The sequence below is a fragment of the Gopherus evgoodei genome, chromosome 5 (assembly GCF_007399415.2).
Source record: "Gopherus evgoodei ecotype Sinaloan lineage chromosome 5, rGopEvg1_v1.p, whole genome shotgun sequence".
Classification (NCBI taxonomy): Eukaryota; Metazoa; Chordata; order Testudines; family Testudinidae; genus Gopherus; species Gopherus evgoodei.
In genome coordinates this window covers 14250217-14262780 of record NC_044326.1, presented here as the reverse complement: position 1 = coordinate 14262780, position 12564 = coordinate 14250217, and the positions used below count along the sequence as shown (strand labels likewise).

Genomic DNA, 12564 nt, shown 5'->3' with positions numbered 1-12564 from the left:
AGGGCTTCTTTTCCATGGGTCCAGATGATGAAGATGTCATCAATGTAGCGCAAGTAGAGTAGGGACATTAGGGGATGAGAGCTAAGGAAGCATTGTTCTAAGTCAGCCATAAAAACGTTGGCATACTATGGGGCCATGCAGGTACCCATAGCAGTGCCACTGTCTTGAAGGTATATATTGTCCCCAAATGTGAAATAGCTGTGGGTGAGAACAAAGTCGCAAAGTTTGGTCTCCAGGTTTGGCATGTGACTAGTTCACAAAAGTTGGGGAGGAGGGGTTGGGGGAAATTCAGTGGGGGTATAGGGAAATCACTGGGAGAACTGCATCTAGATGCAAAAAACTTCCTGTGTGAAATCCTGACCCCATGAAAGTCAGTAGCAAAACTCCCATTGTCTTCAACAAGGCCAGAATTTTACCTCTTGGTTTTTTTTAAAAAGTCATATGCCTCTATGGAAGACAGGTTTGCAAGCTCTCTTGCCTCTCCCATCTTCTGAGTAAGTATGCACAAAGAAGCAGAACTGAAGTTCTCCAGCCTCACCGGAAATATTGGCTGTTGAACTCCAACATGAACTCAATTTTCTGTATTCCCCACAAGGGAAACAACATTTCCCAATTTCCCTTGCAACTGCCCTGTGGAGCAGTTGTAGAAACGTGGACATCTACAAGCAGATTGCATGAGGGATGCAGATGAAGAGGATGTAACAGAAATAAGCAGCAGTGCTGTGTGAAAGAAAAGGAACTGCAGCAGGCATACCAGAAGTCCAGGGTGGTTGTGACAGTCCAGTTGGGATTCCAAGGTGAGGGATTGTGTCACATTTGCCCTGTAACCCTGGGTGCCTCACACTGCTTTGCTGTTGGAGGTCCCAATCTGGGCTGCCCACAACCAGCCTACAAGCATGCAGCTCACATCCTGACTGTCTGTGTGCTTACACAGCCCTGGTTCAGCAGCTCTCACCCCAGCAGCCTGTCTACAGCCAAACAGCACCATTCTGGCTTCCACGAGCCTTGGTTACAACCAGCAGGATGACCCCACCACACTCCCAAAACCATGTGCTCTGCAATGTCCAGCCCTTTCCTGGACAGTTCAGAGAAATAATAAGATTTGTTTGTTCCTCTAAAGACGCAGAAACACATCACAACTTATTAACTTAACTGGTGTAAATACACCCTTCCCTTAAATACAGCACTGAGGTGGTTTATAGTAGGAATAAAACCAACTAATTAACAATAAGACATTGATTTTGTGATGCCAAGTAATAAGAATAAAGTTAGAAATGGTGACAAGTAAAACAAAAGTGAAAACACACATCTAAAAGTCTAAAACTTAATCTAGCAAGATAAAGGCTTTGTTCAGGATGGTTTCTCTCACCAGTCACTCTTTTTTCCCAGCCATGGCTGACTTGCCCTCGGCTTCCCATGTCATTTTAGGTGAAAGATCTTTGCCTAAGCAGGTTTCTCACCTATATTCAGTTACAGAGACCTCAACTCACCATTGGTTGAAGGACCCATCTTTCTTAGCTTGCAAGAGCTCTGTTCCATTGTGTCTGTCTAGCACTGGATGCCAAGGATGACTTCTGATCTTGTTTATTTCTTCCAAAGTTCAATGAACTTGTTTCAAAAGGCAGGATGACCGCATGCTGTTCTTCTATTTCTATTGGCTTCCCTAAGCAGCATGGTAGCTTTCATTCAGCATGCTGGAATAGGGACTGCTGTCCAGACCTGAGCTGGGTCATGTCATTAGTCAGTCACCCGCACCAGAAGCGTGTACTGTACTTAATGATTTTCCACATTGCCGACATCGTCCGTCGTTGATTTAGATGGGAATTCCAATTATAAGGACCATACTGAAGCCTAGATGGAACTTCCACAAGGCAGATTGGGGCTCCTTTACAGAGTACTTGGAATGAAGTGTCGTAACCATCCCATTAAATATCATCTCTGTGGAAGATGCAAATCACTATTTCTGTTGTGCTATTTTTAAAGCTGCAGGTGCAACAATTCCACATGGCTTCTGACCATTGTATATTCAATGTTTGAATGAGGACTGTGAAGACTTGCTGAGGCAGCATGAGCAGTCAGGTGATCTGGAGATTGCGGACCATCTTATAGAATGATTGGATACCACATGCTGGGCTTGATGGGAGGAAGTAACAGTGGTGCTTGAATTTACACAGTCAAACCAGAAGAATTGGAGCTTAATTCATCAACTAGATGTGGCTCAACTTCCATGTGCACAAAGCAGACCCCAGTTACTCCAAATCAGATTGCCAGTCACCTATTGAAGGTCGCCAGTGCTCCTGTTGACAGAGTTGTCAAATGACAGGTACTTGACGAGTGGCAGCATTTCCTAAAGAATAATCCAGCTGATAGTAAAATAAGCCATTCACTAGTCTGGAATTGGATAAGGTGCTGAATGATTTAAAAATGGGTACACCTCCCAGATATGATAGAATTGCACCTGAATTCATGTAACATCTGAATTCTTGCGCTCAGAATGACTTGTTCTGAAAAGGTGGTTGTGCGTGTTCCCAACCTCACAACTGAAACACATAGGGCAATACTTTGTAACTTCATATACTATGATAGTACATACAATCCAATGGGATATTACTGTTGAACAGATCAAGACTTTTAAAATGATACGTCACAAAGCATACTTTGTACAAAACATCATAATTACACCACTACCTCGATATATCGCTACTCGATATAACACAAATTTGGATATAATGCGGAAAGCAGTGCTCCGGGGGGGGGCGGTGCTGCTCACTCCGGTGGATCAAAGCAAGTTCAATATAACATGGTTTCACCTATAATGCGGTAAGATTTTTTGGCTCCCAAGGACAGCGATATATCAAGGTAGAGGTGTATGTGACAGGAATGAATATGGGATTTCCAGGGTGCTACTTTGAGGTGCAGAATGTCACACTCTGTTTTTGAGAAATCACCATTTCCATGTGCATATTGGTGATATAACAAGTGCTTGGAGGTACCAGAAGAATGGCCTCTCACAAGGATCAGTATTATCTCCACTGCTATTCAACATATATTCGAATGATACTGTATATAGGTCTTGAAAGTTTGTTTATGCAGATGACATATGCCTCGGCACTCAGTCACACTCCTTTGACATATTGGAGAGTGTTTTGAATGCAGATATGGTGGATATGGGCGATTATAATCATCGGTGGCGCCTGATACCAAGTGGAAGTAAGACTATGTTGAGTGTCTTCCACTTCCATCATGCACAAGTGGGTGGAGAGTGAATATAGTTCTCAGTAGTCAGTGAATAAAGCATGATTCACATCTGATCTATCTAGGCCTCACTTTGGATAGAACTCTCACATATCATGACCATCTTACAAAGACAGTGATGTACAACAACCTGCTCAGAAAGCTGACTGGAATTATATGGGGCACCAAAGCCCAAACATTACGCACTTCAGCCTTGGCATTCTGTTATTCAGCAGCGGAATGCTGCACTCTAGTATGGGCTCACTCGTCTCACACAAGGATGATTGACATACCACTTAATTCCACCATGCGTATTATTTCAGGCAGACTTAAATCTACTCCTCTACCATGGTTACCAGTTCTCTGCAATATTGTTCCACCCAGTGTTCACAGAGAGGAAAGCATAGCAAAGCTCATGATGAAATTGCAGGATATGCCACATCTACTGTTAATTAAAATTTGTTTAATCCATCACATGGCCGTCTGTTCTCACAGTGCTTGTTGTGGATAAGTTTACCAGGTGAGGGATTTATGGTAGAGGACGCATGGCGAGCTTCATGGTCCTCAGAGAAAGTGACAAATAATTATCTTGTCTCAGACAAGATACTCACTGTCAGCCCATTATGATAAAGGCAATGGAGCCTTCTCTACTGGTTTCATATCAGACATAAAACCTGTGCTGCAGCAAAATTTCAGTGGTGTTTTGGAGACAGTCCACTATGTCAATGTAGGCAGCCACAAACCATGACACATATTGCTGAGGACTGCAAAACGACTCAACTCCCTGAAGGTCTTTGTGCCTTCAAAACTGTTGATAAAAACACTGTGGCTTGGCTTGCTCAGATTGCAAACACCAAATAAATGTGGGTTTCCCACCTCTCCTGTGTGATTTCCAGGGATCCTAGTTTTCCATGATAAAAAAACCAAAATTCTCTGATTAAAAAAAAATAAAAATCCGCGTTTTTCCACAATTAAAATGAAACACTGAACTTTAGTTTCCCGAGCCACAATATATATAGGTACAGTATCAGTTGAACATAATCTTTTATTAATATACAGTAGAACCCCGTTTATCCAAGCCTCCATTATCTAGCTCTCCATATTAACCAAACCCGGGGCTGACAGCAGTGGGGCTCATGCAGTGAGCCCCAGATGGCTGGGGCTCCAGCTATCAGCACCATGCAGAGTCAACCTGCCATCTTAAAATAAATGACAGAAAGCTCTTTGTCAATTCTCCTGATTATCCCAATTTTTGATTAGCCGATCTGACTCCGGTCCCAATTAGATCAGGATTCCACTGTAAATTTAAAGTGCATTCAAAAATCAACCACAAGAGGAGGAGTGCATGCACTGAATAAGTGACACTGGTACTTTCAGTAAAATTTTGTTAATAGTTAATATATGTTTTTATTTTTTAAAAAGTGTAAAAACTAAAGGCAGCTTAGATGAAAGTGATTATGAAATAGTAGAGTTTATGATTCTAAAGAATGGTAGGAGGGAAAAGAGCACAATAAATATAATGGATTTCAAGAAAATAGACTTTAAGCAAACTCAGGGAGTTGATAGGTAAGATCCCCAGGGAAACAAGTCTAAGGGGAAAAACAGTTCAAGAGAGTTGTCAGTTTTTCAAAGCGACATTTTTAAGGGCACAAGAGCAAACTATCCCACTGTGTAGGAAAGATAGGACGTATGGTAAGAGACCACTGTGGTTTAACCAGGAGATCTTCAATGATCTGAAACTCAAAAAAGAGTCCTACAAAAAGTAGAAATTAGGTCAAATTAGAAAGGATGAATATAAACAAATAACACAAGTACGGAGGGAGAAAATTAGAAAGACAAAGTCACAAAACCAGATTCCACTAGTTAGAGACATAAAAGGCAATGAGAAAACATTCTACAGATACTTCAAAAGCAAGAGGAAGACCAACTACAGGGTAGGCCTATTACTCAATGAGGAAGGAAAAACAGTAACAGAAAATGTGGAAATGGCAGTAGTATTAAGTGACGTTCTTGTTTCAGTTTTCACCAAAAAGGTTGAGTAGTGATTGGACGGCTAACATAATGAATGCCAGGAAAAATGAGGTATGATCAGAGGCTAAAATAGGGAAAGAACAAGTTAAAAATTACAGAGATAAGTTAGATGTCTTCTAATCACCAGGGCTTGTTGAAATACATCTTAGAATACTCAAGGAGCTGATTGAGGAGAATCTGAGCCATTAGCGATGATCTTCAAAAAGTCGTGGAAGATGGGAAAGATTCCAGAGAACTGGAAAAAGGCAAATATAGTGTCAGTCAATAAAAAGGGAAGAAAAGACAATCCAGGGAATTATAGACGAGTCATCTTAATGTCAGTACTCGGAAAGATAATGGAGCAAATACAGGAACTCCTCATTTAACGTTGTAGTTATGTTCCTGAAAAATGCGACTTTAAGCAAAACAATGTTAAGTGAATCCAGTTTCCCCATACAAATTAATGTAAATGAGGAGGTTAGGTTCCAGGGAAATTTTTTTTCACCACACACACACACACACACACACACACACACACACACACACACACACACACACACACACACACACACACACACACACACACACACACACACACACACACACAATGTTTTAAACAAACAATTTAATACTGGTACACAGTGATGATGATTGTGAAGCTTGGTTGAGGTAGTCACAGGGTGGGATATTTCCCAGGGAATGCCTTACTGCTAAATGAACTAGCAATTGACTAAGCCCTCAAGTGTTAACTCTCACAACACTCTACAAGGCAGCAGGAAAGGAGGGAGGGCAGACAGAGACACACACCCTATGTGTGAGAGAAAAAATGTGCATTTCCCATTTAAGTAGCTGACTCCAGGCTTAAGTACACTGCCTTGTTAATTAAATCAGCTTGCAGAGATCACAGCTACTGCCTAGAAGCTCCCTCTGTTAGTCGTGTCCCCCACCCCGCTCTATGGAAGATAGGGTAAGTGGGGTGCAGGAGCAGGGAGAAGGGGAAGACACCCTGACCAGGGCCGGCTCCAGGCACCAGCTTATCAAGCAGGTGCTTGGAGCGGCAACTCCGGAGCGGGGCGGCACTTTCAGGTATTCGGCGGCAATTCGGCAGAGGGTCCCTCACTCCCGCTTGGAACGAAGGACCTCCCGCTGAATTGCCGCAGATCGCGATTGCAATTTTTTTTTTTGTTGGTTGCTTGGGGCGGCAAAACCCCTGGAGCCGGCCTTGATCCTGACATTAGCTCCTCCCTCCCCCCATATAGCTAGCAGGAGTCTCTGGGAGCAGCTCCAAGGCAGAGGGCAGGAACAACACATGGCAGTGGGGGGAGGGACAGCTGCTGCACAGGGAACTTAGGGGAGTGGGGAGCTGATAGGGGGAGCTAATAGCAGGATTGCTGGTCCACCCTGGTCCCAACCACCCATCAGCTAGCTGCAATGAGCTGCTCTTCCTGCAAGCAGTGGACAAAACAGGAGGCTGCCAAATGGCATTAGAAGGGAGCATTTCACAACTTTAAATGAGCATGTTCCCTAATTGATCAGCAACTTAACATCAAAAAAATGTTAACCGGGACGACTTTAAGAGAGGAGTTCCTGTAATTGAACAATCAATTTGCAAACACCTAGAAGATGATAAGGTGAAAAGTAACAGTGAGCATGGATTTGTCAAGAATAAATCATGTAAAACCAACATAATAGCTTTCTTTGACAGGGTAATAAGTCTCATGGAGGCGAGGGGGAAGCAGTAGATGTAGTATGTCTTGACTTTAGTAAGCCTTTTGATACTGTCTCGCATGACCTTCTCATAAACGAACTAGGGAAATACAACTTGATGGAGCTAGTTAGAAAACTGTTCCCAGAGAGTAGTTATTAGGGGTTCACAGTCAAGCTGGAAGGGCATATCGAGTGGGGTCCTACAGGGATCAGTTCTGTTCAATATCTTCACAGTGATTTAGATAATGGCATAGAGCAGAGGTCGACAACCTTTCGGAAGTGGTGTGCAGAGTCTTCATTTATTCACTCTAATTTAAGGTTTTGCGTGCCAGTAATACATTTTAACATTTTTAGAAGGTCTCTTTCTATAAATCTCTAATATATACTAAACTATTGTTGTATGTAAAGTAAATAAGGTTTTTAAAACATTTAAGAAGCTTCATTTAAAATTAAATTATAATGCAGAGCCTCCCAGACTGGTGGTCAGGACCCAGGAAGTGTGAGTGCCACTGAAAATAAGCTTGTGCGCCGTCTTCGGCATGCGTGCCATAGGTTGCGTACCCCTGGCATAGAGAGTACACTTATAAAACTTGCGGACCATACCAAGCTGGAAGGGGTTGCAAGTGCTTTGGAGGACAGGATTAAAATTTAAAATTATCTAGACAAACTGGAGAAATAGTCTGAAGAAAATAGGATAAAATTCAATAAGGACAAATTAAAAGTACTCCATTTAGGAAGGAACAATCAGTTGCACACATACTAAATGGGAAATGATTGCCTACAAAGGAATCTGGGAATTGTAGTGGACCACAAGCTAAATATGAGTCAGCAGTGTAACATTACTGTTGCAAAAAAAGCAAACCTCATTCTGGGATATTGTGATAAATGAAGGGGAAGGGAGGTAACTCCTTTTTATGGACACTCAGCCAGTCAGTAGCTATAAAATCGCTCTTAGTAGCTGTTCTTTAATTGTTCTACCTGTAAAGGGTTAAAAAGTTTCACTGCTATGCACAGGAAAAAGGAAGTGAGTGGGCACCTGGCCAAAAGAGCCAATGGGAAGGCTAGAACTTTTTAAAATTAAGAAAAAACTCTCCTTTTGTCTGTCTATTGTTGTTCTCACGGGGAGAGGTGGACAGGGCAACAGCTATGCTGTAAGAAGCTTGGGCCTGGTATGAAAAAATCATCAGTAGCATACCTAGAAACTACTCATTTAAACCCCAGATATGTAAGTGGATCAGGAAATGTCTAGGAAGACGTGATTAGGTTTATCCCTTGTATTTCTTTATGGCTTGTGAATTCCTCTGTGCTTTTGTTTTGTTTGTAACCTTTAAGCTGGACCTCAAGAAAGCTATTCTTGGTGCTTAATCTTTGTAGTTGCTCTTTTAAAATCTAGCAATAGCCTGAGTTCCCAGATGTATTTTATTATTTTTTTAATTAATAAATGTTTCCCTTTTAAAGAACAGAATTGGATTTTTGTGTCCTAAGAAGTTTGTGCACATGTTGTTTAATTAGATGGTGGCAACAGCTGATTTCCCCCTCCCTCAGCTCTTCCCGGGGGGGGGAGGTGAAAGGGCTTGAGGGTACCCCACAGGAAGAAATTCCCAAGTGTGCCTTCCTGGGCTCTCAAAGGGGTTCTGCACTTGGGTGGTGCCGGCATCTACTAATTCAAGGTCCAAAAAAAGCTGTAACCTTGGGAGTTTAATACAAGCCTGGAGTGGCCAGTATTAATTTTTAGAATTCTTGCGGGCCCCCACCTTCTGCACACGAAGTGCCAGAGTGTGGAATTAGCCTTGCCAGATATATTAGCAGGAGTGTTGTAAGCAAGACAGGAGACGTCCTTCTTCCACTCTACTCCATGCTGACTAGGCGTCAAATGGAGTGTACAGTTCTGGGCCACATTTCAGGAAAGATGTGAGTGAATTGGAGGAAGTTCAGAGAAGAGCAACAAAAATGATTAAAGGTCTAGAAAACATGACCTATGAGGAAGATTGAAAAAATTGGGTTTGTTTAGTCTGGAGAAGAAAAGACTAAGAGGGGACATGATAACAGTTTTCAAGTACATAAAAGATTATTACAAAGAAGAGGGAGAAAAATTGTTCTTCTTAACCACTAAGGCTAGGACAAAAAGCAATGGGCTTAAATTGCAGCAAGGGAGGTTTAAGCTGGACATTAGGAAAAATTGCTATTTTTTTTAACAATAATTTTAATTTGTTGTTGTTTGATAAGGGATAGTGGTTGGAGAATTATCAGAAGTGAAGCCCTGAAGAAAACTAGTGGAAAAAGCTCAAGGAGTTAGCTAAAGCGGAGATCACATCTCTGAGACAAAAGCAACAGCAGCCAAACAAACAGTAGAAATAGCCAATCTTCAACAGACAACTGAAAGATGTGATGGAATCCATCGCTGAGGTGGACTGCAAGGGGCAGAAGGAGAGTGGACCTCAGGGACACCCTTGTGTTGGGAAGAACCCAGAGAAAGGTATGGACTGTGGGTTGCCTGCTTCTCCTATAGCCAGCAGAAGGCAGCAGATTGGATGACCTAATATGTTCTCTGTTTTGGGCAGTTCTCTCTCTATTCTTCTTCTTCCCACATTGTGAAGCTGGACGTTAGATGGTGGCTAGATGGGTGTACTCATGGAATATTGGATCACAGTCAATGTCTCTTGGCATCAGGTAAGACTAAGCCAGCTCAGTTGCTCACAGTGGGCATTTTTCTTTATTAGAGAGACAAGGTGAGTGAGGTAGCATCTTTAATTGGGTCAGCTTCTGTTGGTGAGAGACAAGCTTCCAAGTTTACACACAAATCTTCTTCAGGTCTGGGAAATGTACTCACAGTGTCACAGCTAAATTCAAAGTGGAACAAATTGTTTAGCATAGATAGTTAATGTGTACTTCAAGGAACCATTCAAGTGGGCAGTTAACATCTCTGCAGTCATAAGGAGGAAAGGAGAAAAAAAGCCAGAGGGGTGAGTTTAGTGGGTTATACATTGTTCTAAAATTCATAAATACAATGTCTCTATTCAGTCCATTCATAGGAAAGTTGTGACTTTAAGCTTGTCTTTTGAAGGTGTTCTGCAGGTTTTTTTTCAGGTTGAGGATTGAGAGGTCAAATACAATAGTTGTGAGAAGTGTTCCCTCAAGGTGATGTGGTCCTTTTATCTTGCATTATTTTCCTGTGTGAGTCATTCCAGAGTGTAGTGATTGTCAGTTCACCCACATAGTTGTTATTGGGGCATTTAGTGCTCTGGATGAGGTAGACCATATGTTGCGATACGCATGTGTAAGATCCCTGGATCTTGAGAAGTGTGTTGTGTTGTGTTGGGAGGGGGGCGGTGCGGTGCTGATCAGTGTAGCAATGGATCTGTGTTGAGATGTTTTGCATCTGTTGTTGTAGCAGGCCTGGCACTGCTTTGCATTAGTATGTCCTGGTCTCTGGGGAGCTTGCCTCTGATGATTAGCTTGCACTTCAAGAGCGTGTTGCTGCCATCACCCAAAGCAGATGGTGAGCCCAGCTATCCCTTTTCCACCCTGCCTTTCTAATGTACCCCAACACACTTCCCCCTATGAGTGCTCTGGCTGCCTCACCTCTATGACTTAACATTAAGGGGATATTGAGGAAGACCTGAAGCCAAAGGGCCTCTCCACAGCCTTCAAGGCTGCTACACAAGATGGCTGCCTATGAGCCACCTCAGCCTCGTTTGCATGCTTCCTGGAGCATCAGCCTCCCTGCTGATGCGCATGGGTAGAGCATGCTGTCAGTAGGCGTCAAGTCCTTCACTGTGTGCCCATGCGCAGCGAGTCATGCGCAGCACCCCCGCAGGTGCATTTGGCAATGTGCGCTTGCGCAGAACAGCTGCGCAAGTGCGTCTTCCTCCTGTGCTATATCTGGGTACGCCGCTAACAGCACGTATAAGCGGCCCTCTCACACTTTCTACCTCCATTCGAGATCCCTCCGCTAGTCGCGTAGCGATCCCTCTAGTCATAGCCAACCTACTTGGAAAAATCACACGGATGCCACTAATTACATGCTGAATGTTTTCCATATTGGCCTCTGACTCTGGGCCCTCAGAGAGTGGACTGGGGCCCGGGACTCCTTTATCTGGGGCAGGCGGAAGAATCACCCAGCTTTGAAAGTGCCTCGTCTGAAGAACCGACCCGATGAACAGTCAGCAAACTCCGCCCCTCGCCCAATCCGAGACGGAGGCTTGCTTCGTGCCCCGCCCTTCGTCCTGGGCTGGGCCAATGAGCGGGAACAGCTCGGGGGAGGGCGAGTTGAGGGGGTGTGTGAGTGAGGGGGTGTACGCAATGCCCGGGAGGGCAAGGGAAGGGGTGCTGGGTGTTGTTTGTGCTCGGGCTGAGGGGAGACTCTTCAGGCTGTTTCGGGGCTTTAGCGGGACGTGCTGCCCGGGGGCTCTTTGTGTGTGTGGGGAGCAGGTGAGGGCTGGGTGCTGAGTGGGGTAATGGGAGTGGGGCTGGGCGGGCTCTCCAAGGAGCTACCCCCTTAGCTGGCTCCATTGACGCCCAGGGACTTGGCTCGTCTGTTCCTGCTGAGGAGGGCACGCCGGGAACAAAAGGGGGGCTCGGAGTTTGGTAGCTGGGAGGGGGACAAGTTCCCTGAGCGCTGCACAGTAGCTGCTGCCAGTCCGTTCTCCCCGCCTGCACGGATATAACACAGCCGTGTCACCCCGCCCCCGGTGTCTCTGGTTAAACGGCGACTAGAAATAAATCCTCCCCGTCCCTCTCCTCTAACAAGAGCGGGAAGCTTCGTTCAGCCTAGTCGGGACTTGTTGGGGTCGGCGTGCGACTGTCCGGAGCGCTTGTCTGATGAAGTTACTGCTTTGTTCCTGTTTCCTGGGTCTCTCCTGTGCAGCACAGGGCTTCCCAATGCGCTAGGATGGTGCTCCGGCTGGAGGAGAGCTGGCCTTTGCTCGTAGGGAAAAGGTTCCTGAGCCTATCTGAGGAGGAGAACAACGGCCCGTGGGATTCGGATCACGTCTCCGAATGGCCCTGGAAAGCTGGCAGAATCAGGGCCGTTTCGCACACAGATGTTTCCAAACAGGACTTGAAGGTAAGTTCTAGTTATGTAACAGTTCTGGGGAGATGAGTGCACATGGTGATTTTTTGCCTCTTAGACCACGCATATGTTTCCATCTGTTTCTTAGAAATTGTTCTGGACTAGATAAATCTGTCAAACTACTCATCTGCCTGAAAACAATTTATATGCTGAGGTCTATATTTTCAATCTTCTGGAATGTTAAATACATGCACAAAATACCGCTCTAAATATTTCTAGTTTATCTGTTGTCTCCTACCACCTGGACAAAGTTTGTATTGTATCCTACCTGTTAAGACACTTTTCAGCACAATTCACTACTGCAGTTATAAATCTTGTTTCAATGGTGAATATGCCTTCCTATGACTACAGTAAATTTTGCAAGGTTGAGGGGTGGAATGATGCTTTTTATAGTGGCTATTATTGCAATACTTTATATTTTCTTACTGATCATGGTCCCTGGTACGATAAGGTGGTGGGGACACTTGCTATTCATGATTGTTAAATGGTCATGAGTTTAGATGGTTCTCACAATCAGATAACATCCCTATGGCAACGGGGAC

The 12564-nt window shown here is 44.1% G+C and overlaps 1 protein-coding gene across 3 annotated transcripts in view; it reads left to right on the top strand.

Moving 5' to 3' along the window:
* Nucleotides 1-11232: 11232 nt before the first annotated feature.
* Nucleotides 11233-12564, top strand: part of KDM3A (lysine demethylase 3A) — a 56597-nt gene continuing 55265 nt past the window's right edge. The window contains exons 1-2 of one of the 3 annotated variants that reach the window (XM_030564527.1): nucleotides 11233-11382; nucleotides 11819-12016. In XM_030564527.1, the coding sequence (XP_030420387.1) occupies nucleotides 11254-11382; nucleotides 11819-12016 (327 nt within the window). In that variant the 5' untranslated portion in view covers nucleotides 11233-11253. The remainder of the gene's footprint in view (nucleotides 11383-11818; nucleotides 12017-12564) is intronic. The other 2 variants (XM_030564525.1, XM_030564526.1) reach the window with 2 other exon arrangements.